This window comes from Brachypodium distachyon, chromosome 4 (genome assembly GCF_000005505.3).
Source record: "Brachypodium distachyon strain Bd21 chromosome 4, Brachypodium_distachyon_v3.0, whole genome shotgun sequence".
Classification (NCBI taxonomy): Eukaryota; Viridiplantae; Streptophyta; class Magnoliopsida; order Poales; family Poaceae; genus Brachypodium; species Brachypodium distachyon.
Window position 1 is genome coordinate 24,089,746 of NC_016134.3, and position 23,874 is coordinate 24,113,619.

A 23,874-nucleotide genomic window follows, 5' to 3' on the forward strand; every position below is an offset into this window, starting at 1 on the left:
CCGGCTAGCTGAAACCCCACAAACGAGTCGGTGCAATTGATAGCGCCACTTTATTTACACATTTTTTTCTGTGTTGAGTAAGATCCGTCTGTCAAGAGCCCAAGATTATGTGGGTACGTTTCGTGTCGATCCGAAGGGAGCAAGTTTGCCACATTAAACTCAAGGACATCCTCTCCGTAGTTTTAATTCTCCTTTGCTTCATCTTCATCTTGGTCAGACTTCTCCTCTGTCAAGATTTGGTGGACGGAGGGTATCTCTCCTCGGCTCGTACGCTGGGTAAGCCGCGTGCTAAGGCCACGGCGTCGTTAATTCTACTCACCATGTGGGAGATTTGGAAGAAACAGAACACGCGGATTTTTCAACACAAGCTTCTTCTGTTGGGAATATGCCCTAGAGGCAATCATGTATGATGTAATTCCCAATGTATTCATAAAGATTATTAAGTTGTCCTTGTTTGAACATCTGATATGTATCATTGAATATGTGATTTGATTGTGGAACTATGTATTCATGTTGTTCATACTAAATTGTCCGTAGTCATTGAGGTTGTGCTGGACACATAACCTAGACTAATGTGAAAGTTGGCTGATGACTCGGTTCCACTTGTCATGTGCATGGTGTGTCATTCCAGCTTACACGGACTCGGCTAAAGAGTTTAGCGAGTCGGACTGACCCATATTGAGATGCAACGAGTAGGTCGTCATTTGCATGTCTCAATCAATGTAATCCTTAGACCTGAGGTTATCGCACAATCCGAGTTGTGGATCACCAACTTAGGTTCTGTCAAACGTTGTTCCGTAACAGGGCAGTTATAAAGGCAGAGTTCGGGTTAACTGAGAATCAAGCTGTGTGATGTGGATAACCAAGATGGGATTTTGCCCCTCCGACTGGAGAGATATTCTCTGGGCCCTCTCGAGTGATATGATTCGGGAAGCATGGCCATGCACGACTCGGTTAACTGTTAACCGGGTCGATCGACTAAGAGTTAGTCGGATGAATCGTATATCACAGATCGAGAAGAGAGTTGAACTATTAAAGGGATGACGATTAATCGCCTACAGTTCGACAAGGTATATCGTGAGGCAAAAGGGACTAAGACGTATGTCACATTGGAAGGTACGTCGTCATGACTCGATGGTACTTGGGAGTCGGCACGTTCTGCTAGGAGCCGCTACCGATTGATCGATTGGAGTCGGACTCCAATCGTGTCCAAGTCGCCATGAGCCTGCGGGGTCACACACTTAAAAGCGGGAGCAAGTATTTGGTCGGGTTGGACCCAAACCGGAAATGGGCTGACAATGCGAGTTGGACTCGCAGAGTGGAAGGGCCACAAGTGCTGGAGCCCACTTCCACTCGGTATATAAGCAGGGGCGTGGGATGCCTAAGGTGCACGGTTCGCCACTCTCATGCGTTGAGAACCCTAGCCCCATTCAGTCCAACCGTCGCACCGGACCTAGCAGTCCGCCGCCGGAGCTCCTCCTCGCACGTGTGGATACCGGCAGAGGTGCTGTACGTTCAGCACTTCGACGATCGCGGGATCGGATCGGCTAGATCGGATCGAGGGACTGCACTGCATCAAGGCGCTGCATCGATAATCCGCAACTGCGCGTCTAGTGGTAATCCTCGTGGCCTTCTACCTCGGCTAGATCTTGGGAGTTCGCGTAGGAAAAGTTTTGTTCGGTCTCTACGCGCCCCTTCAGTGGTATCAGAGCGGTAGCTTCTGGTATTAGGCCCTTGATCGCGCATATGTGATATGCAGTAGGCATTAGATTGGATCTAGTTGCTGTTTTAGTGGTCGGTCTATGAGATAGATCGGTTTTGTACAAGGTTGATTGGATCAATCATACTCGGGGAAATGGATGATCTGTTGTCCGTGATCATACTGCTAAGGTCGTGGAACGACATACCCCTATCGGTCGGTTTCCGCCATTCGGTCTCTACACGCGCCTTCAGTGGTATCAGAGCGGTAGCTTCTGGTATTAGGCCCTTGATCGCGCATATGTGATATGCAGTAGGCATTAGATTGGATCTAGTTGCTGTTTTGGTGGTCGGTCTATGAGATAGATCGGTTTTGTACAAGGTTGATTGGATCAATCATACTCGGGGAAATGGATGATCTGTTGTCCGTGATCATACTGCTAAGGTCGTGGAACGACATACCCCTACCGGTCGATCTCTACACGCCCCTTCATCTTCGTCCGTCCGCGTTGCTCATTCTCATCAAGGAGGAAGCTGCCCTTTGGATTCTGGCGGGCGCTGGTTTAGGAGAGTTAGTTTCTGGATCAGATGATGTACCTTAATTTTATTTTTTAGTTCTCTTGTCTAGACCGACCACCCCCCCCCCCCCCCCGGCTGTCGTTTGTGTTTCTGTAATGTGTGCTTTCTCCGGGGTTGATTCTCTCAACCCTTCTATTAGTTCGCTAGGACTGTTTTGTAAAAAAAAATTGCCACATTAAACTCAAGGACGTCCTCCGCGTAGTCACGCCTGTAATTCCCGGCTGTCAAATAACAGCTGGTTTGGGTGGTGTGCTAGGTTTAGGTCCAATGTAGTATGAGTTGGCTTTTAATTTTTTTTAAGAAATTCAATATTGGATGCTGAAACTGTTTTTTCTATGTACAACACTCTGCAATATTATATATATATATATATATAGACACACGCGCGCGCGCATGGGGGCTGGATGCATCGACCAATGCTGAAATCGGAGGGTTGCCAGGCACAGGCCAACGGGAGTTCCACTCGTGCAGCCGAACCAGGACCCAATTTTTTTTGGATATGGATCAGCCCCTGAGTGCATATTTTGGCACCTCATTAGCCGAACTACTTATCAGATCGCAGACACAACGCGGCAAAAAGGCTCGTTTTTTCTGCTCGACAAGAAGTTTCTCAGAGACAAGGGCCCTTTGATTCAAAGGATCTTCCGATTAAGGGCCCTTTTGATTCAAAGGAATTTCATAAGAAATTCGGAGGGTTCTATTCCTAAGGAATTTTTCCTTTATATCTTGTTTAATTTGCAGGATTTGAAACCATAGGAACATTTTCTATGGACTAATTTGCATGCAATTCCAAAGGAAAGTTTTCATGTGATCCAACCTCATGGAAAATTTCCTTTGTCTTTATGACAATAATGAGTAGCACATAATTCTTTAAGCAAATACTGTATTTTTCCTGTGGTGCAATCAAACAACTTCTACTATACATTCCTGTATTTTGAATTTTCATAGAATTCAACATGCCATGACATTAAAATTCTATGTTTTTCCTATTCACGTGTTTTTGAAATCCTGCGAATCAAAGAGGCCCTAACTATAATGTACATGTAACGACTTCGAGGCTGGTGCGCTTAAAGCTTTGTCACCCCTGTTGGCGAGAGCCAAGATCCCATGGCACGAAGATTCACATTTTTAAGGCCACCACCCTGGCTTCCTCCAATGTATCTAGTGGTATCAGACATGGTTGGTTTGATTCCCGCAACAATTCGTATTATTTAATCCTCTGTTTTGCTATTGTATTTCTATCGATTCCCATGTTTTCTATTCTTATTTTCACTTCGAATATAAAAGGCTGAATAGAAGATCTCTAAACAATGATCCTCAAATCCTCAGCTCACACTTGCAAGCCAGACGAGAAGGGTGCGATATGGGTGGCGACCGACAATTTGGAATGCCGCTCGCGAGACATCATAACAAGTTGCATATATAGGACACGCCGGTCCAATCGTCTCTCTATTCTTTTCCTGATGGAAATTCGTAAATTATTACTGCATTATATACTAGTGGAAGAAAAACGGGTAGCCGGCACAACCGCACCTTGGCCTGCAACAGTTTAACTTAAGTCTGATCAACCTACAAAGCTACCATAGTTTTCCCGGGTGCACCACACGTACAATGATTGTATCGCAACGAGTGAATCAGTGAACATCCTTGTTAGTTGTTAGTTTGCCCTTTCTGCAAGATCAGTTCAGCCCATACCCAAGTAGCACTATCAAAACTTATCTTATCACAGCATACTGACGAGGCAAACAGCTTCGCTACATGGACTCTAATTTTTGTCTCCTTCTCTTCTTGTTTTTTTTGGGTGAAAGGTTCGATAAATATCCGAGGTGGTCCGCAACCAAATCAGTCTGTTAGAAAAGCATATGCCGACGTGCCACGCAAGCGATGCAGTACAGCACAGCGCAGCGCAGAGCCTAGTAGCTAGTGCTTCTAGAAGCTTTAGAAAGCCGGCCATGGATTGCCACCGATCAACGGCATAATCATTTCCCTGAAAGCTGACCCCTTCAGCGACAACTCACTTTACAACGGTGCTCCTACTATAACTCTGTACCGTACTCCAGTACTGTACTAGTACCTTGGAGGAGGGTAGAGCTTCTAGAAGCCCATGCATCAGTCTCCTCTCTCCCTGAACAGTTCACGCCCTTGGTGTGTCGAAGCGTCAGGTGAGCAGCAACTCCAGATCTAGCCGTGCCGTGCCCCCCCCCCCTCATGTGTAAGTGGGTCCCGCATGTAAGAGAGCGTGTGTCCTCTCCTGTGTGCTCCAAACAGAGGCTGTGGATGGATGGATGGATGGATGGATGATTGACGGCGCCATTCGGTGGGCTTGATCCGGCACTCCGGCTTTTGTTAACACCGAAGCGCACGAGCTCGATGGAGACCGGTCTCCCTCCACATCAGATCTCACAGCAGATGAGCTGCACATCATCTCCCGTGGCCACTTCCCCGCGTTCTTATCCTCACTCCACCTTCTCTGCCCCCATCCGTCCCATGTTAACCTCCCAGTCGAGTTTTCCAAACCCTAATATAATACTTCCTCTGTCCCGTGTCGAAATATTACATGTATCTAAACGTTTTTTAGTTATAGATGTATTCATGTTTGAAAAATTTAAATACTTATTATGAGACGGAGAGGAGAAAGAACTTAACATAATGTACAGGAAAAAGTTATTTGAAAACGATAAGGAGGAGAAGATAATTGAGGTCACTGTCACCAGCGCGATCTAGCTAGGCATGTGTCACGGACCTATCCAGTTTCTTCCACTTTTCTTCTGAGCGAGAATGACCGATCGAGTCGGCTGATCTGATCTTTCCATCGTGTGGAAAAACTGGGTGGCGTGTGTGTCGGCTTGTCTGGAGCTCGGAGGGCGGCAAGGAGCCAAACAAGTTGGAAAAAGAGAAATGTAAAAGCCTGCAATCTAGTCAAAGAAGAGATGATTAAGAATTTCTTTACTGCGGTGTGTTCGTTCTGATCCCAGATACAGCGACATCCGCGTGGTTAATTTCTTCGGAAGAAAGGTACCGTGCATATATCATTGCGGTTAGGCCCCTCGCAATATTAACGTTCGGTTTTAACCGCTGCCACGTGCCCCTGGTTGCTCTCAGCCCACTGCTGACCTTTGTCTCTAGCCACTGATGTTCAGGATCGAAGCAACAAGGAGCTTTCCTTCGACAACATGATACTCGAGTAAGAAGGATGGATGTCAACTGCATTGGCCGCAGAAGCCGCCTCCTTCGTCGTTCCGTCGTTTACAGCCAAACCGACCTTTGCTCATTAATTAGCCACCACAGCTGACAGCCTTCAACCGTACCATAAAGCCGAGGGCAACGGTTAAACACTCTCGTAAACTTAGCCTGAACACCCATTGTTGGACTTGCTGAACAAGTGTTGGAATTCGTCTGAAGTATTTATACTCAGTATTTAGATTTTACCATAAGTATCTGAATTTTACTAGACACGTACTTTAGCAAATAGAACAAACAAATGATTTTCTGAACAAAGATGATAGTTTTATTTTATGGTGAGCTAGGTCCAACAGCATCTGGCGAGGAAAAACAAGAACAAAAACAACGTCTAATTCATCTGTCAATATATATTGAAAGTCGAAAACAAAATGATAGTGGTTTTGTGAGATCTTTCAAGACTCCTCGTGAGTCTCGGGTCGTAGAAACACGTCGTAAATACCACCGAAACTTGTGACGGTAGAGAAAATTACGTGAAGTCTGCTATGCACACTAGTAGACATTATCGGCTCACGTAAGTAGAACTTGACATCGGCGGGTGACATGTCCAAATGGCATGGAGCGCACCCCTGGATGCATGACATGGCATGGCATGCAGCGGCATGTGAAACCTGGCATCAGTTACTGCATTATGAAACAGCGTCGCACTGTGTTTATGATTTGTTTAATTATCTACTGCCTCCGATATAATATTACTTGTTGCTTCCAAAAATATATTACTTGTTACATATTTATTACAAAGTAGTACTAAACTAGTAACAAGCCGGAGGGTGTAACTTAAATGTCGCTTAGAGCAAATCCAACCGCCCCCCTAAAGGTTTGGGGGACATCGGTGCGAAAATTTCGACCCAGCCGGCCTCCCAATTTGTTTTTTTAGCCGGCGCGGCCCAAAAGGTTAGCCGGCGCACCAGGCCGAACCCAGTCCACGCGCGGGGGGGGGGCGGCTAGTGGGGCGCCAGCGCAACGCGTTATTGCAGCGGGCGCGTGATGTCAGCGACTAATTAATCGCCTCACCGGTTTCTCACCGGACCCTCCTCGGTCCCAGAGTGGATTTTAATGGCGGTAGCCCGCCAGTTGGCACGCGGCCGCGCCCCCGCCCATTATCGTCGCATTCACACGCCCGCAGGTTCGCATTCCGGCGCTATAAAAAGGGGTGACCACCAGCGGTACTCGGCATTCCTCTCGCCGCCTCCTCCCTCTCGCCCTCTATCGCCTAAACCCTAAACCCTCAGACGCCACCTCCGAAGCCATGGCTTCTGGCGACGAGACCTAGCGCCGCGCGATGCTTACGCTCGAGAAGGCCAAGGCCCTCCACGAGCACGAGTACACCCCACTCCGGCGGGCCGGCACCGGTATAGGGTCGGTCCACCCCACTCCGGCTCCGACTCGTCCCGCAACGCCTCCTCGCCGGCGATGCGCATCAAGGACGAGTCAGGTTCGTCCTCCCGCCGACGGGTGCCGGAGCCGCCTCGCAGCCATCTCCGCCTTGTCCGAACAAAGCCGGAGCCGACTTACGAGCGCTTGGCGCTCGAATGGCGACAGGACGGCGACCCCGAGTAGTTCCTGGGGATGCTGGCGGCGGAGCGCGCCAGCCAGCGCGAGGCCGAGGAGGCAAAACGCCTCGGCCTTGTCATGGCGGATGCAGAGACCGAGGCATGGAGCGGCCAAGAGGCAGCGAGGGAGGCGCCGAGAAGAAGGCGGGGAAGAGGCCGAAGCCGGAGGTGAAGGTGGAGCCGATCATCCTCAACTCCGATGATGCCTACCTCGCCGACTTCAGCGATTAGCGCGGCCGTTTTTTTATTTTAGAATTATGTAATAAAAACTTTATGTTTAATTAAATTCCGTCAAGTTTAGTTAAAGTTTCACCTACTTCATTTAAATTTCGCCGAATTTAGTTAAATTTTGCCCATTTTCAATTTTTGGGGAGTTGGTATTGGGGGTGTGGCTGGATCACAGCGGAACCCTAAAAAAATTTAAAAAACATCGCGTGGACGCTAAATGGGGGGCGCGGCTGGAGATGCTCTTACAATCTCAGACTTAGCTAGCCGTTGCCTGCCCACATGTAAAACACCGCGTGGGCGTCGGTGAAGCCTGGGTTAATTGGCTCGTGGCCATATTATATTCCCGAAGATCATATTAATCCAGCGATTGTTTGAAGATCTCTCCCGATGCCAGAAACTTGAAGCAAACAAATCTAACTTGGGGCTCCATTAAGGTTTCATAACAACGATCACTAATCTCACTCTGCAATCGGGCCGTAAGGCTAGTCATAGTGGGGAGTAACATAAACCAGTAACATGCATACATATGTTACTAGTCTATGTTATTACTTTAATTTTGCGTAGTAACATATTTGTGGTAACATAGAAACCTCATTTATTAGCTTTATAAAGTCATTCTATCTTGGTAAGTGTGATGTGATGATAACATATTTAGTTACTGTAATACTCTTTTTTCTCATTAATAACATGACATATCGTAAAAATTGTTTAGTTGGCATTTTAGTTACCACCTTTGTTACTATCACTATGACTAGTCTAATGCCATAGGTAATCAAGACTTTGACGGACTATGCTGTGCCACCGCTACAGTGAAGAGTCTTTGGCCTTTTAGGCTTTTAGCCATTAGAAATTATACACGCCCAAGGTTTGCACTGAACAGTCGATATCAGCTTTGTACTAAATTCATTCCAATTAAGAACACGAGATCAAATTTTACAACTCTTATTGGTGGTTTCGTGGCGATCTAGACGGTCACAAGCCATTTTCTGAACACACAGTCACAGTACTGATCAGCATTCCATTACCACGAGTCTTACTTTAGACAACACACCGAAAATTCGTCCACGAAGGACAGCAGTAGCAGAGCACAAATGCACAATGAATGAATGAGTCAGCCGGCACACAAACAGCAGCTTGCAATGCTCTATTGCTTTTCGTACTACCATCAAGACCAAGTTGGCATATTTATTTCATTCTAATTAAGAAAGCTGTAGTATCGTCAAATTTATTCTAATTACGAACACAAGATCAAATTTTACAACCCTTTATCGTGGTTTTCGTGGCGATCTACACAGTAACAACTCACAAGCCATTTCTAGTACACCCAATTGTTAATCAGCATTCCATTACCACGAGTCTTACTCTAGACAACACACAGAAAACTTCCTTTTGTTTTTGTTTTTTGCGAAGAACACACAGAAAACTTGTCCACGAAAGGACACCAGTAGAGCACAATGAATGAACCCGCCGGCACACAAACAGCAGCAGAGCAGCTTGCAATGCTCTACTACCGTCAGAACCAAGTTGGCATATTTAAAATCTGCTTAGCTGTCTGACAGTGCCCCAATCAACGAGCGCCACGTAGCACCGCTATTCTTCTATTTAACCCCGCTCCCGGGGAGCGAAGAGAGCCATCCATTCCGTATCCAGAAAGCCAAAGCTCACAAGAAAGATGAGGAACCCAAAGAGCCGTGCGAAAGAGTGCGAGGTCGCGGCCGCCAGCGCCAAGCAGCAGCACATCGACCTCATCCCGGGGATGCCGGACGACGTCGCCGTCGACTGCCTGGCGCGCGTCCCGCACGGGTCCTACCGCTCCATGCGCCGCGTCTGCCGCGGCTGGCGGACCGCCGCCGCCGAGCCGGCCTTCGCCCTGGCCCGCGCCGAGGCCGGCGCCAACGAGGACCTCGTCTTCCTCCTCCAGTTCAGCAACCCGTCCGCGGCGGCGGCCATGGCGGACGCCGCGCCGGAGAGCGCTAACGCCCAGGCCGCGGCGGCGTACGGGGTCGCCGTGTACAACGTCACCACGGGCGAGTGGCACCGCGAGAGCGCGGCGCCGCCCGTGCCCATGTTCGCGCAGTGCGCGGCCGTGGGGAGCCGCGTGGCGGTTCTCGGCGGGTGGGATCCCCAGACATTCGAGCCCGTGGCGGACGTCCACGTCCTCGACGCCGCGACCGGCGTCTGGCGCCGCGGGGCGCCCATGAGATCCGCGCGGTCCTTCTTCGCCTGCGCCGAAGCCGGCGGAAAGATCTACGTCGCGGGTGGGCACGACAAGCTGAAGAACGCGCTGAAGACGGCGGAGGCGTACGACGCGGAGGCCGACGGGTGGGACCCGCTGCCGGACATGTCGGAGGAGCGCGACGAGTGCGACGGCATGGCGACCGTGGCAGGGGACAAGTTCCTGGCCGTGAGCGGGTACCGCACGGGGCGGCAGGGCGGCTTCGAGCGCGACGCCGAGTGGTTCGACCCGGAGACCCGCGAGTGGCGCCGCCTGGAGCGCGTCAGGGCGCCGCCGTCGGCCGCGCACGTCGTGGTGCGCGGCCGCGTCTGGTGCATCGAGGGGACGGCCGTCATGGAGTGGCGCGGGGAGCGGCGCGGGTGGCTCGAGGTCGGGCCGTACCCGCCGGGGCTCAAGCCCGGCACGGCGCGCGCGGTGGCTGTCGGTGGTGGGGAGCAAGTGGTGGTGACCGGCGCCATCGAGTCCGAGGGAGGCGGGCGGCACGCGTTGTGGGTGTTCGACGTAAAGTCCAAGAGCTGGACCATTGTGCGCCCGCCGCCGGAGTTCGCCGGCTTCGTCTTCTCCATGGCATCCGTCCGCGTGTGACGATGAACAACAACCTTCGGACGATGCCTCTATCCCGGAGTTGCCCGCCTCGCACGACCAAGAAGAGTACTGCTAGTGAGTATGTATGTACGTGTTCTTGACTTGCCCTGTTTCTGCCATGGATGGATCTGAGTTCTGAGATCTCGTCGCCTGAGATCTGCGCGTCGTGGATCCATCAACTACTAGTATGATCAGATCATCAGACAAACTGGAGGAAAGATTAAAAAAAAATCCTTTAGGAACGAAGCTTGTGAGATCTGCCAGTTAGTCATGGCTTTGAAATCTCCTCTCCGCTCTTCTCTTGCTGTTGAGACAGCCTTCCTCCCTCTTCTGCTTTTGGTGTTTTTGTCCCAAAGATAGAGAGGATTGCTCCGTGATAGTAGCAATCGATCATTGTACAATACCATTCTAAAAAATTGGAAAAAACCATCAGTTTTTCCTCCGAAGAAAACCGTCTAGTTTCTCTTCTCATGATCAAGATCCAGATCTGCCAGTAGCTGCAAAGATGCTGGAATATTCGCAGCGGAAGCGGATGTGCGAGCCACCTCCATTGCCGGTGGCTCGCCGGCGTAGAATAATCAATCAACCAATCAATCAGTGAGCCTATGTTTCCTTTTCATTTCTTTTTCTTCTGTGTGTGCATTATTGTGGGCGGCTGGCAGCCGGCCAGCTGCTAGAATAAACCCGGAGAAGAGAAAAGAGTTGACGCCGCTGCTTGCCGATCTTTTCTTTTAGCCGCTAGTTGAGGCCTCGCATTCCACGCAACAGCAATCGGCGGAACCAGCCAGCCAGCCAGCCACCCACGTCGCCATCGGCTCCGATGAGGTCGATTATGGCGTCCGTCCGTCCGTGCTTGCATCACGATTCTGAACCGTTCAATCGTTCATCTGTCTTGTTTCCACGGACGGATAGCTGTTGCAACTGTATCCACTTCTTTCTTTCTTTCTTTCTTTCTTTTCTAACAAGAGAGTTCTTCTGTTAGAGAAAGTTGAATCCGGAGGATCTCTCAGGTTGCTGTTAACCTCTCGTACTGCCGATCTTTCTGGGTTTTGGGGCAATGAAACTTGCAAGGGACGAAATTGACTGTGAGGCTCATCGGTTGTGGTTCTCCACACACACAGGTAGCTCTAGCTTATTTGCATCAATCATGTTAATGTCGACAATAATGGGAGAGGCTAGGAAGATAAGGATGACAGATCACACGCCGCCGTCCATGTATAGTTTGTTTTTGCCTATGGCTACGGATGCATTTGTTTTTGGGAAAAGTTTTGGCTTTGGATGCTGACATGCTGAGATGAGCAATTTTGCAGTAGCGTCCGGAGAACAAACACTTATTAGCCAGCCAGCACATGGTCACGGACTGACGGTTTAATAAGGACCTTTCTTGGAACTTTGGAAGCTCCACATCAGAATTCAGAACAGCCTTGTGTGGCCATGACATGTAAGTAGGATGCAATTAGGCCTCCTAAATTCCACCTGTTTGTACTTGTGACCATCCACAAACTTTTGGCTCGTCAACAACTTGCGTCTGTACCGGTTAGGGAAAGTAGGAGACAGAGGAATAGAGGTTGTATCGGCCCATTGCCTGCTCCCAATGCCATCTGGTCCCCGGGGGCTCTGAATCTCTAAATACATGTAGTACAAAGTTTTGAGAGATCCTCGAAAACATTTGGCACGTGTATGCAACATGTATGTACCATGAAATTCCGGGTTTAAATTCGTATCACAGATCGAGATAAAGAAGACGAACAAGACAGATTAGCCATAATGGACCGTGTTAACACGGCCAAATTTGTCCCTTTTTCGATCATTAGCACAGTAGAAATGCCATGCTGCAAGAAAGCCATTCCGTTTTCGATCATTCTCTCCGATCTCTGGCTTTGGACGTCCATTTCCACGAACTTATAGTCAAGTTTGCTGTAAATATATAGCAGCAGGGGAGCCATCAATTAATGCCCACGCAGTATTTGGTAAAGAAATGTACGTGTAGTGTAGTTGGCGTTGAAGTTCACTTCTGCTTTCTTATGCCTTTCCACGAGAGATGTAGTCCAATGCTCCTTTGTTATCCTGATTCAGAAGTGTTTCGAGTGGAAAAAGGTACTACTGACAAGCAAAGAGTTCGATCTGTGAGAGTTGTGTCCCAGATGAGAAGAATGCGTGGAAGGCTCGATTGCCAGAAATGCAAGTTCAGGTATTGTTCGTGCACAGACGTCATATGCACGCTTTCTAGTCTTCACTAATGTGGAGTAGTACGACAGCACTGCCCGGTAGTACAAACAAATTGGTGACAAGTAGGGCGTTTGGCTCGAACTCGAAGCAATAAAACGAGTATAGCCATGTTCGGTTCTGAACACGATAGCATATATAGCGAGTTTAACAAGTCGAATAACAAGCTACTAGTATAACTCAAATCAAATTTAGCCCAAGACACGATGGATTCAGCAAGAAGCCCAAGAATCCAACACTACTCACTCTTCTGGCCCATCACTCACCTCTCTTCTTGTCCTACCCTAACACCCATCCACATGTCTCTAGACGCACACAAACTCTTCCCGTTATCCTCCTCTTGTATCGAACATCCCAACTCGTGAGTTACACCGAAATTGTAAGAACAACAGGGTATCTAAGAAAGATACGATATAATGTGCAAACTGGTACATATGAATCGTGTATAGAGTAAAAAACAGGACCCATGGGGAGCAGACAACCCTCAGGAATAAGAACTTCTCACGCAAGTCCTGATAATCTCCGAACCTCAGTCCCACCTATACACAACGGCATTGTGACCCGCAAGAGACCGAGACGGACTTTAGATTTGTGCTTTGGCGTGGGGTAAACGAGATTTTTTTTAAACCTTTAACCCCGTCCTAAAAATTCGCTCCCAAGGGAGTAAGTCAAACCCAGGATCTTGGAGGTTCCACTAGAACCCTGATCATTAGGCTAGAGACCCTTCCATAAAATCGTATATGAACCAGTCTTCCATTGTCGATAAGATGTTTGCCCTTCCAACTCCTTCAATATTTTCGAAATCTTTCTTCTCCCCATCAAAATTCTATATATAAAACTCCCTATGATAAATGAGAACACCAAGGTAAGCTGAGAACAACGGACTCTCCACTGAACATCCAAAATATTCACTATACTGATCCTTCCTCGTCAGCCACCAAACGAGACATCACCAGACTCCAGTCTCCAGTGCAACATAGTTCTTCCACATATGTTGGAGATCGAGGCCCCGGGGGCTATGGTGCTTACTAGAAAAAATGGCGTGTCCTTCTCCGCCGTGCTACAGTCATCAACCGGGGACAGATGACAGTAAGTTCTTGGCGTATCCGTGCTGGAGACGTCAGTGTAATCCAACTGTTTGGGCACGTACTAATTCACTGTTCTGTTTCCAAGTGGAGCAACGTCCTTCAACGACACGCTCCAAAACAAAAGGGAACGAGTAGTAAATATCGAAATATATATCCAGACGGAGCCGGCGATCGACGCATATGTCCTCTTCCATACGGACTGATTCCCCAATACGCACATCTACATTATTTAAAAATACAGCAAAGTTGGAGAAATGAGATGTGCGCACACACACAAAAAAAAACTATTTTTTGTTCAAAATCATGGCATTTATGCAGTGCCAAAAAGAGAAATGTCTCAACCAAAGTAAACAGTTTCAGAACATGTCAGCAATGCTCTGCTTGATGGAATGTTCCGAAGCCGACGTTGAATGGTCTCCCGCGCTTAAAAAACAACATTTCTTGTTATACGCCCAGATCCTTTTACTTAGGTTGTGCTTGCGAGAATAACTCAACGGAATTATTTCTGTTTCAAGTTAGATGTTTGGACTATCTGAAGGGGAAAAGAAACCAAATTTTTTTTTTCGAAACGGAATGAAACCAATTTTGTACTCCCTCCATCTCAAAATAAGTGATGCGGATTTGTATACAAATTTATACAAATCCACGTCACTTATTTCGAAACGGAGGGAGTATTTTGAACGATGCTTCCATGGTACTACGTACATACTTGCAGCAAGTCATTGCCTTTGCAAGGCCGTGGACATCTTTTCCGTAACAGGAGCAGTGGTCAGTATATATATAACATATTCCCTTATGTTTTTTGTTTTGTTTTTTTACCCGCAAAAAAAAACATAGGGGGGAAAAAACGTAAGCACAGACTTATAAGTTGATTATGACATATCCTAATTGACAACTGTGCCCTCAAATTGTTAGTAAGCACAGACTACATAGACAGAGGGATCAAAGGTCTAGACACTTGGAAAACGGAGGACTTGGAAAGTGACAACGCCTTAGAGAAAACATGTACGGAGTACAACTGACTTAAATTACCACAATCCGCCGGCAACCCAACGCTAATGCCAGTATATGTATATATATCTAGCACTTAATTGCTTGCCAAAAAATCATTTCTTTAAGGCAAGACAGAGTGACAGACAATTCTTATGATCGTGTACTTTGTATATAAGTTCACCATTCATGAATCTCATCAAATTAGGATTGTAAGTCACCTATATGTACGTAGAGCCATAGAGGGATGATCTGAGTGAGTTGTACACACAATTATCTATGGAGAAGGGGCAGGAGATAGCAGCATCCCCCGGCCGTGCGAAAGTTTCTGAGCAGCACGCCATTGATGTAGCCATCGTGGAGCACGGCAGCGGCGACGGCAAGAGCATCGATGCCGCCGGTGCTAATGCCGAGAAGGAGAGGCTGGCCGTGGTCGAGGAGCCCCAGAAGAAGAAGAGCACCAGGGTGGCAGCTCTTGATGCCTTTAGAGGGCTTACCATTGTGGTACTGAATTGAACTAGCTAGCAATCCTGTAAAAGATTGACAGTCATCATATATATAAACTGTTAAGAGTTCCATGTGTGCAGGTGATGATACTTGTGGACGATGCCGGCTCGTCTTACGAGCGGATGGACCACTCGCCGTGGAACGGTTGTACCTTGGCAGACTTTGTCATGCCTTTCTTCCTCTTCATCGTCGGTGTCGCAATCGCCTTCGCCATGAAGGTTAGTAAGCTAGCACTTTTGTGTGCTAGGGCTCACGCTAGCACTTGCGCTTTTGGGAATTTTGGGTGGCCAGGTAACTGATCATCAGGTGAACATTTTCTTTCAGAGAGTTCCAAACATGGGTGCTGCTGTTAAGAAGGTCAGCGTCAGAACACTGAAAATGATCTTCTGGGGCCTGCTACTGCAAGGTAACTATAGTTTTCCATGAACATCTCCCTATAAAATTCTATGTGTATGTTGGCTTGCTTGAGTCCAAAACAGTTTTTGACACTCTTTTGAATTTGATGTTTGTACCAATGAAGGCGGATACTCGCACGCTCCAGATGACCTTGCCTACGGAGTGGACATGAAGATGATAAGATGGTGTGGCATCCTCCAGGTTCATTTCATTTGCCAAAAGAAACAAATTTGTCATTTATTCCATCCACCTGGAGGTCATGACTTATAACACAGAATACTTTCCTTGTGTTTGACGTTGCTTCACCAGAGAATAGCTTTGGTGTACTTTGCGGTTGCTCTCATAGAGGTATTCACCACAAAAGTGCGGCCTACCACAGTCCGGTCTGGTCCTTACGCCATTTTCGATGCATACCGGTGGCAATGGTACGATAATATCCCTCTAATAGTCGGGTAGCACTCTAAAGGGTATATTTTCTTATATTTTCCCCAGTTTCAGAATATGATGGAGATTCTTGTCATTTCTGACAACCAACAGGTTAGGCGCTTTCATCGTGCTCGTCATATACATGATCACAACATTCTCGCTGTATGTTCCAGACTGGAGCTTTGTTTACCACAATGATGGTGATATCAATGACGGGAAGCGATTTACGGTACTCCCAACTTAACCAGAGGATATCATACCTGTTGATCTTTCTGTATTTGATACAGTACTTATGTTTACAGGTACAATGTGGTGTGAGGGGCCACCTGGACCCGGCTTGCAACGCAGTGGGCTTTATTGATAGGCAGGTCTGGGGGATTAACCATCTCTATTCGCAACCCGTCTGGATCCGAACAAAGGTAGAAACTGTATTCTTATTGTGATAAGATTTATCATTGTTCGAAAATTTATTTAACTAAGCTAATTGATATACTGCAAATTAAGCTAGAAACAGCAAGTCTGACCTATGTGCACTGAATTACCTTGAATAGGATTGTACATTTAGCTCACCAGAAACAGGTAAACTCCGAGATGATGCTCCTGCATGGTGTCTTGGACCATTCGAACCAGAAGGATTGTTAAGGTTTGAAATCTGACAACATAAGCTAGATAAAACTAAATTTATCTTCATCAGATCAACATTGAAGTAAATTTCCATAATTTATGTTTCAGTTCCATATCGTCGATTATATCAGGGACAATTGGAATCCACTATGGCCATGTTCTAATCCATTTCAAGGTTTATTATCTACAACATTATAGTTTTACCTTTGAATTGTGATAAATGCAACTTTGACATGAAAGTTTCTGAATATCAGACCCATAAGGAAAGACTGACACACTGGCTTTCGATGGGCTTTGCACTCCTCTTGCTCGGCATTCTCCTCCACTTCACAAATGGTATTTCCATAAATCTATTTTTGATACATGAACTAATTGTGAAATCAGAAACTTACATCCATCATTCTCCCGTTGTAGCTATTCCAATAAACAAGCAACTCTACAGCTTCAGTTACATTTGCTTCACTGGCGGCGCTGCTGGCATCGTTCTTTCAGCTTTTTACGCACTGGTACTGTTTATCATTAGTTCTTGGCAGATGAAATTTCTGCACTTCCATGAGCTCTTTCATAATGATTTACTTCTTTCCTTTTCATATTGATAGATTGATGTTTGGGGCCTGAGAGTACCATTCTTGTTCCTCGAATGGATTGGCATGAACGCCATGCTTGTGTTCGTCCTTGCCGCACAGGGAATATTTGCTGCATTTATGAATGGATGGTACTATGAGTCACAAGATAAAACTCTTGTAAGTAATAAGTGAAGATGAACTCGTAGTAAGAACATGCTGGCATCTGGGGCCTGTTTTTGTTTGAGCTTATCTGTTTGTGCCTTTCTACTTTGGCAGGTTAACTGGATCCAACAGCATGTGTTTGTTAATGTCTGGCATTCAGAAAATCTGGGGAATCTGCTGTATGTCATATTTGGAGAGATCCTGTTCTGGGGTGTTGTGTCTGGCATCTTGCACAAATTGGGGATTTACTGGAAACTATGAGACTTCAGTGTGTACAATGGACAAGCAACATCTGTTATTTATTTTTTTCAGCAGTAAATTTGGTTGTTCATTTCCATGTAACATTAATTTGCATGATTGTTGTAAAAAAACACTGTGATATACGTCTCCTTGCCATTCTCAAAGTTCTGAACTGCAAATGTATTTTTCTTTTTTTGCTAACAGTAATAATTAATAAATACACCAAATTAAGCACTGGTTAGCCTGTTGGTCAAGTAGAGGTTTGACTTATGGCATTAGATAGAAGTATGACCTACCATACCATAAATTAACAACCGTCGATAGGGCATGCATGGATCTTCAGGGACAACTAAAGCTCTTAAGCTACTCAAATCGGTCAGAATCTCATAGAGAACGCAGAGCTTGGAGAACATGGCGAAGCAACTTGCCACGGTGCCCCCTCAGGGATCAGCAGACAAGCCTGCCTGTCCTACCCCGTCTTGAGAGTTGAGACAAATTAAGCCTCATATCATTGGACTTTGCTTGTTCTAATTAACTCTGTTGAACTAGCAAGAAACAAACGAGAAGGCGGCACAGCGCTGTCTCTCTGCTCCCCTTATCGTATTCGTGGTAATCATGCAAGGCTTCTATTTTTTTTGTCCCTTCTTCATTTCTTGATTCTGTGATGTCAAAGTGCTATCCGTTTGTAAGAACAAGAAGGCTTTGTCGTGAACTGTTCGGACAAAGTGGCATACATAGGGCACAAAAGTTTCCGAATGCTGTTTTTAGAATAACGATCTGGCTTATTTATTCGATGAACTGATTGAGAAAACTACTTTTCTTTGCGTTGTTGCTAATTAGGTTTTTTTGTACTCCCCGATTCATAATTAATGTCTTAGACTTTGTACTAATTTAATATAAAATTGTACTAAGTTTGAGACACTTATTATGGATCGGAGGGAGTAGTAGGCTGCTGCATACAACTTCAGTGCCCTTTCAAAAAAAAAAGCATACACAACTTCAGTAACTCCTGACTTGAATCAGCATGGGGGAACATGCACTGGTGACATAGGGCTTTGTTCTCCAAACTTAACCTGGCAACCATTCAATTCTCTCATTATTTGTCTTGTGTTTTGATCTGTTATGTTACCGTTTGTCATTTGTCAAGGAAACAAGGTCCTGGTTTGAGCTATTAGATTCAAGATTTACTATTAAATTCAGAGAAAGATTGCCATTGTTCCATAGGAAGTTACTACTAGGTTTTTGGACAACTGGCTTTTTTGAATAAAACTTCAGTGAACTATGCATACATCTGTTGAGTTCCACTAAATATCTACAAAATTCCAGTCTAAGATTAATTAGGATGAAAAGAAAATTGTGTACAGCTAAAAAAAGGGTTTGCTTTGGAGGAATCTGGAGCCTCTAGATGAATTGTTAATTTACCGGTGTTAAAAAACACTCAACAAAGATAATATATATGTCCATACCGGGAGCTAAAGACGGTTCCGTAGCGTCCTTGTCATCACGAGTGCCAAAAACGCTCCTCTACACACGCAACCGGGAGCCAAAACGCTACGGATGATGCTTTGTTTCGTGCAGGAAAGATAGTCAACGGATCGCACGGACAGCATATGAACTGAAACCGTGGACGCTGGATTGGTTACCGTTTACTGTCGGATTGTAATGTCTTGACCGGGCCGGTGATCCCCTGCTGCTTGGGGCCTGATTACAAAATTATGTTGCCTGCCTTCACCATAGTTTCTGATATTACCTCCGGCTATATAATCTCAGTGTCAGAGTCACAGGTCTCTGGATCTTGCGTCTTCTGCTGCTGATCTGCCATGCATTAAATCCTGCACGCAACACATACAAATGCTGCCTGCCATGAACACTGTGTGATCAGAGAGCAGTGGACGAGTTAATGAATTGTGCATACCGGTGCGTGTGTGGTCAGTCAAACAGTAGAATGACTCAACGGTTAACTGAATGCGTCTAGATGGACCAACGGCAATGGATTTAAGACACAAAAACAAACTTATCAGCTTCTGCAGGTTCACTGAATTGATCGGTTAATTTTACTTAATTAATGCAAGGTGTCATGTGCGATGTCTTCTCTTGCAAATCGGAGAACATGCATAGAATCTGTCCGGCATGGTTAACGGTAAGCAAAACCATCGGATCATGATTACCTTCTTTAGGTCAAAAGAAAAGGTAGAATTTCAATTTATTTTTTTGTAGTCAACTATTAGCCGAATTTAGATTACATCCTAACCAGAGTTCTAATTGATTACCGTCCCGCAAATGCATTTTCCACTATCACGGTAAATAGGTTAACTAAACAATTTCCTATTGGGAAATTTGAACATAACCAGGTAGCTCTACCTACTAGCTACACTATTCATCGTACATTCAGTTTGAGAACTAGGTATGCATTTGTGGCCGGAATCATAAGGTTCAACAAATAATCATCTTTAAAAGTTAGATTAAACTTTCATCATAAACCATTTTATGTTTAGACCCTGTTTAGACCCTTGGATCGATCATTACCAAGGCAGTTTTCATTAAATAATGTGATTGTGATTCCACACATGCATGTGGCAACAAGCCTTCTGATTTGAAGAATGAAGTTTAACAAATATGGAGATTTAGAAGTAGACAATAAAAAATAGAAAATTTCCAGAAAGTTTTGAAGAAAAATAAAAAATAGAGAAGAAAAGGTGGGGAATGATTCCAAAACATGTGAAGTTTCATAAATAAAGAAATGTCAATCCCAAACGGTGGTTTTGGCTTTGAGCACATTGAACATAGTACCCTTTAATTTAATGTTAATATTATTCAATTAGTTTTGTTTTTTTTCTTGAGTTTTCCTGTTATCCAAGAATACATATTATTTCCATTCAATTTCAAATCCCCAAAGATTTAGCAACTCTCTAAATTTTTTTCATTTGAAAACACTAAAAAAGTAGGGAAACTGAAAAAAAGAAAAGAAGAACATGTTAGCAATACCATGGCTAGTTTTTTGAAACTTATGACGCTTTACTTGAAATGATTGAACTTTGTTTATTGCTTGTGTTCTCTTTTCTCTTGTTTTTTTTATATTTTATTTTCAGTTTAAATCTAAGAATACCTAATTTATCATATACTATTTCAACTTATATTGCTGGGTATGCTGATTGGGCATCCATGTGTGCAAAACTCATCGTCACATCATAGAAAACAAATTTGCAATGATCAAGGTCGAACAAACTATAAACTACTAGCTAAAAGCATGTGCGTGTTGCTACGACATAGAAGAAAATCGAATTAGAGTGTTAATAAAAAATGTTCGTGCTGTACATACACGTCACAATAGTTTGTAACTATATTAACGACTGCTTGGAGGCTGTATGTGTATACACATTTGTGATGTCCAATACATGTAGAGCGAACAGTTAGCACAGTTTTGTTGGGCGGCTGTTGTTGCAATTATTGCGAACAGAGAACAGTTTTGCTGTGGTTGTTGTTGCAAACAGTTAGCACTTTTTTTCTTTTCATTTAGACACATATACTAACTAACTCCATCTTGATCACCAGGTGTATATGCATGCAAGGCCTAGGCACCATGGAGTATCTCAGTATCCACATGGCCGGAGGGAGAAGGGTTGACCTTCACAGCTAACAGTTGCGCATGCATGCATGGATGGATCCATTGACTCTGAAAGGTCAACAACCTGGCCATCAGCGAAACACAGAGCTAGCTAGCTAGCTAGTGACATCGCAACAGCTAGCTTGCCTACCACAAGGCAACTGATGCATGCGTTTAGTCAAAGCAATGCAGCGTCCGATCTCAGTGCATGGCCGAACGATCTGGATTCTGGTCCAACTAATTTCTGGCCTTCTGGGTGGTGTGACCCAGGATCTGGAATTGTGGCGCACAATACATGGCCAGGGTGCACTCCAAATTAATCTCCAATTCACGTAGTACGTCCATGTGACCTCTCGTTGAATTAATGTGTGGTGGGCAAACGCAGGCAAAGCGCGTGGACTATATGCAATGATGCAAAAGCTTGTCGTCCAAGTGTAGAGGCGGCTGTGCGTTACGTACATACTGCGCGTCAGTAATTTGCTTGGTAAGGAATGGGGAGTTAATCGTGTTAGTTAATTAGGTTAACTTGCTTCTTTCGAAAAAAAAAAGGTTGAGTCGCTCCATGCATGCAACGACGCGTCGGCGGATGCAGGGGACGGGGATGCATGCATGCATGTGAGTTAATGCACCCTTCGGCCTGCAGCATATTCAGACCTCAGAGCAGACATCTCAAGTCCAAGGGAACAGGTTAATCATAGCGATTAATTCCAAGCGAAATCATGGCCTACGTAATTACTAGCAGTACCTACCAGCCCCCAACCAAGGACGGCCGACTATGGGGCTTAAATTTTTTGCCTCTGTATCGGCTGCACACAATCGTATTATTATTATTATTATTATTATTATTATTATTATTATTATTATTATTATTATTATTATTATTATTATTATTATTATTATTATTATTATTATTATTATTATTATTATTATTATTATTATTATTATTATTATTATTATTATTATTATTATTATTATTATTATTATTATTATTAAGTCAAAATCAATGTAACATCATTCGCACATCTCAATTACATCTCAAGAATGAAACCACAAAAAGAATGAAAAAAAATCATCCATTGTCTAGTCTAAGATCTGCGCGCCACCTAAACCGGTTGTAAAACCGTCTCTATACGCCTGTCCCTAGGATCCATAGACTCCTTGACCACCATCGAAGCAGTGGGGAACAGAACGGAACGCGTCGCCCGACAGACCACTTGCAACAATTTGGAAGTTTTCTTTTTATTTGTTTAAAAACCAAATCATCACGACAATTTTAAATAGACCAACAAATCACAGGAGACCAACAAGAATGAGCAATTAATTTGATTGATTTCTCCATCCACTAAGCCAATCAACCAAACAAATTTGTAATACAAGTGGAAGGTGAGAGATTAAACGTCACACGAATGAGTCTATAATTCTTAATTACTGTACGCAAATTCGTAATTTGTGTGTTAGTTAATTAGGTTAACTTGCTCCACGCATGCATCAACCGTCGGCGGGTGCAGGGGTGGGGGATGCATGCACACGTACTACGTTAATGCCACCCTTGGGTCTGCAGCATTCAGAGCAGACATCTCAAGTCCAAGGGAACAGGTTAATTAATCATAGCGATTGATTCCAAGCGAAATTAATCATGGCCTACTTAATTACTGCTAGTACCTACTACCAGCCCCCAACCAAGGACGGCCGATCGACCATGGGGCTCAAATTTCTTTCGTGGCATCTTCAAAGACAAAGAAAGAAAGAAAGAAAGAAAATCGAATAGATTCAGATTTCGAGGTGTTTGATTAATTTCAGCTTATTCTTTTGCCCAACAACAGCTTCGTGCTGCTAATTAAGAGCACGTACACGGTAGATGATGATGGGAAGGATCCATGCCGGCCGGCAGCTATTCGTGATGATGCCACCACGTAGCCAAATCAAATAAAATAGCCTCCTCTTGCGCTACATGCCCTCTAGCTAGGATGATGACATGTGATCTGTCTGGGGCTCACACCTAGGTGGCAATGGCATCCGCATGGCGCCCGGGCTAACAACGTGTCGACTTGTGTGACGATGGAGCAGGTCTGGTTGGGGGAAAAGTTACAAGCGTCACGGCCTTGTCGACCTAGTACTATGTTAGGTGATTTGGGTGTGTTTGGTTTGATTTCAAAGTGTTCCATGCCAAGTATTGTTACGAACACCACAAGTAAAAACGAAAAACGAAGAAGAAATCACAGAATAAGAACACATGGATTTAACGTGGAAACGCTCTCAAACAACGAGAAAAAAAACCCCGGGCGGCAGCCAGCGAAATCTCACTATATGAGGAGTGTTTACAACGTCAGGAAGGTTCTGCAGATGCAGCTCGTGCGAACTCTGTCCAAAACGGCGGCTTACAAGGGGTATATATAGCAGGAGCATTAGGAGAAGTTAGATCCGTAACGGGCACACCGGAAGTTCCGCTAATTCTTAAATATCCGGAAGTTCCGCATTTTCCCGAAAAGTAACAGAGAGCAATTGGGCCGGAACTTCCGGCCACTGGGAAATTTGGATCGCATCCAACAAAATCCACCTTGAGAAAAATTTCTCCTTGTAGCAAATTTCTCCTTGTAGCATGAACAGCAACAACTCCTGAATCAATAAAAAAAAACACTTTCGGCGCCAACATCCACTAGGCGCTAAACAGTTATACCAACAAGCTTGAGTATAGTTGAAACTTAGCAATAGGAACAGGCTTTGTCATCATATCAGCAGGATTATCATGAGTGTTGATATTGCATACCTTCAATTTACCTTGTGCAACAATGTCGCGAACAAAATAATACTTGACATCAATGTGCTTGGTTCTCTAGTGAAGCATCTGATCCTTAGTAAGGTAATTAGCACTTTTATTGTCACAAAACAGGTTAATGCAAGAAACATCTTGACAAAGCTCAGCATA

General features: G+C 45.1%; 2 protein-coding genes across 2 annotated transcripts; both read left to right on the plus strand.

The window, feature by feature from the left end:
• The first annotated feature begins 8,912 nt into the window (after nt 1-8,912).
• LOC100845633 (F-box/kelch-repeat protein At2g44130) lies at nt 8,913-11,138 on the plus strand. Its single transcript, XM_003577599.4, has one exon. The coding sequence runs from the start codon at nt 8,971-8,973 to the stop codon at nt 10,117-10,119; it is 1,149 nt and encodes a 382-aa protein (XP_003577647.1). The 5' UTR covers nt 8,913-8,970; the 3' UTR covers nt 10,120-11,138.
• A 3,408-nt stretch (nt 11,139-14,546) lies between these two features.
• LOC100824114 (heparan-alpha-glucosaminide N-acetyltransferase) lies at nt 14,547-17,523 on the plus strand. The gene is made up of 13 exons (XM_014902342.2): nt 14,547-14,927; nt 15,011-15,148; nt 15,255-15,336; nt 15,451-15,527; nt 15,636-15,751; nt 15,864-15,981; nt 16,055-16,171; nt 16,304-16,395; nt 16,485-16,551; nt 16,631-16,712; nt 16,791-16,882; nt 16,976-17,119; nt 17,219-17,523. Exons 1-13 carry the CDS (start codon nt 14,703-14,705, stop codon nt 17,363-17,365), a joined length of 1,497 nt encoding a protein of 498 aa, XP_014757828.1. The 5' UTR covers nt 14,547-14,702; the 3' UTR covers nt 17,366-17,523.
• Nucleotides 17,524-23,874: the final 6,351 nt, after the last annotated feature.

Excerpts from the sequence above, each read along its gene's own strand:
- LOC100845633 (XM_003577599.4), top strand. The coding sequence starts at position 8,971 with ATGAGGAACCCAAAGAGCCGTGCGAAAGAGTGCGAGGTCGCGGCCGCC.
- LOC100824114 (XM_014902342.2), top strand. The coding sequence starts at position 14,703 with ATGGAGAAGGGGCAGGAGATAGCAGCATCCCCCGGCCGTGCGAAAGTT. Across the intron at positions 15,528-15,635 it reads GATGGTGTGGCATCCTCCAG|AGAATAGCTTTGGTGTACTT; the intron begins GTTCATTTCATT and ends TTGCTTCACCAG. Across the intron at positions 16,713-16,790 it reads TCTCCTCCACTTCACAAATG|CTATTCCAATAAACAAGCAA; the intron begins GTATTTCCATAA and ends CTCCCGTTGTAG.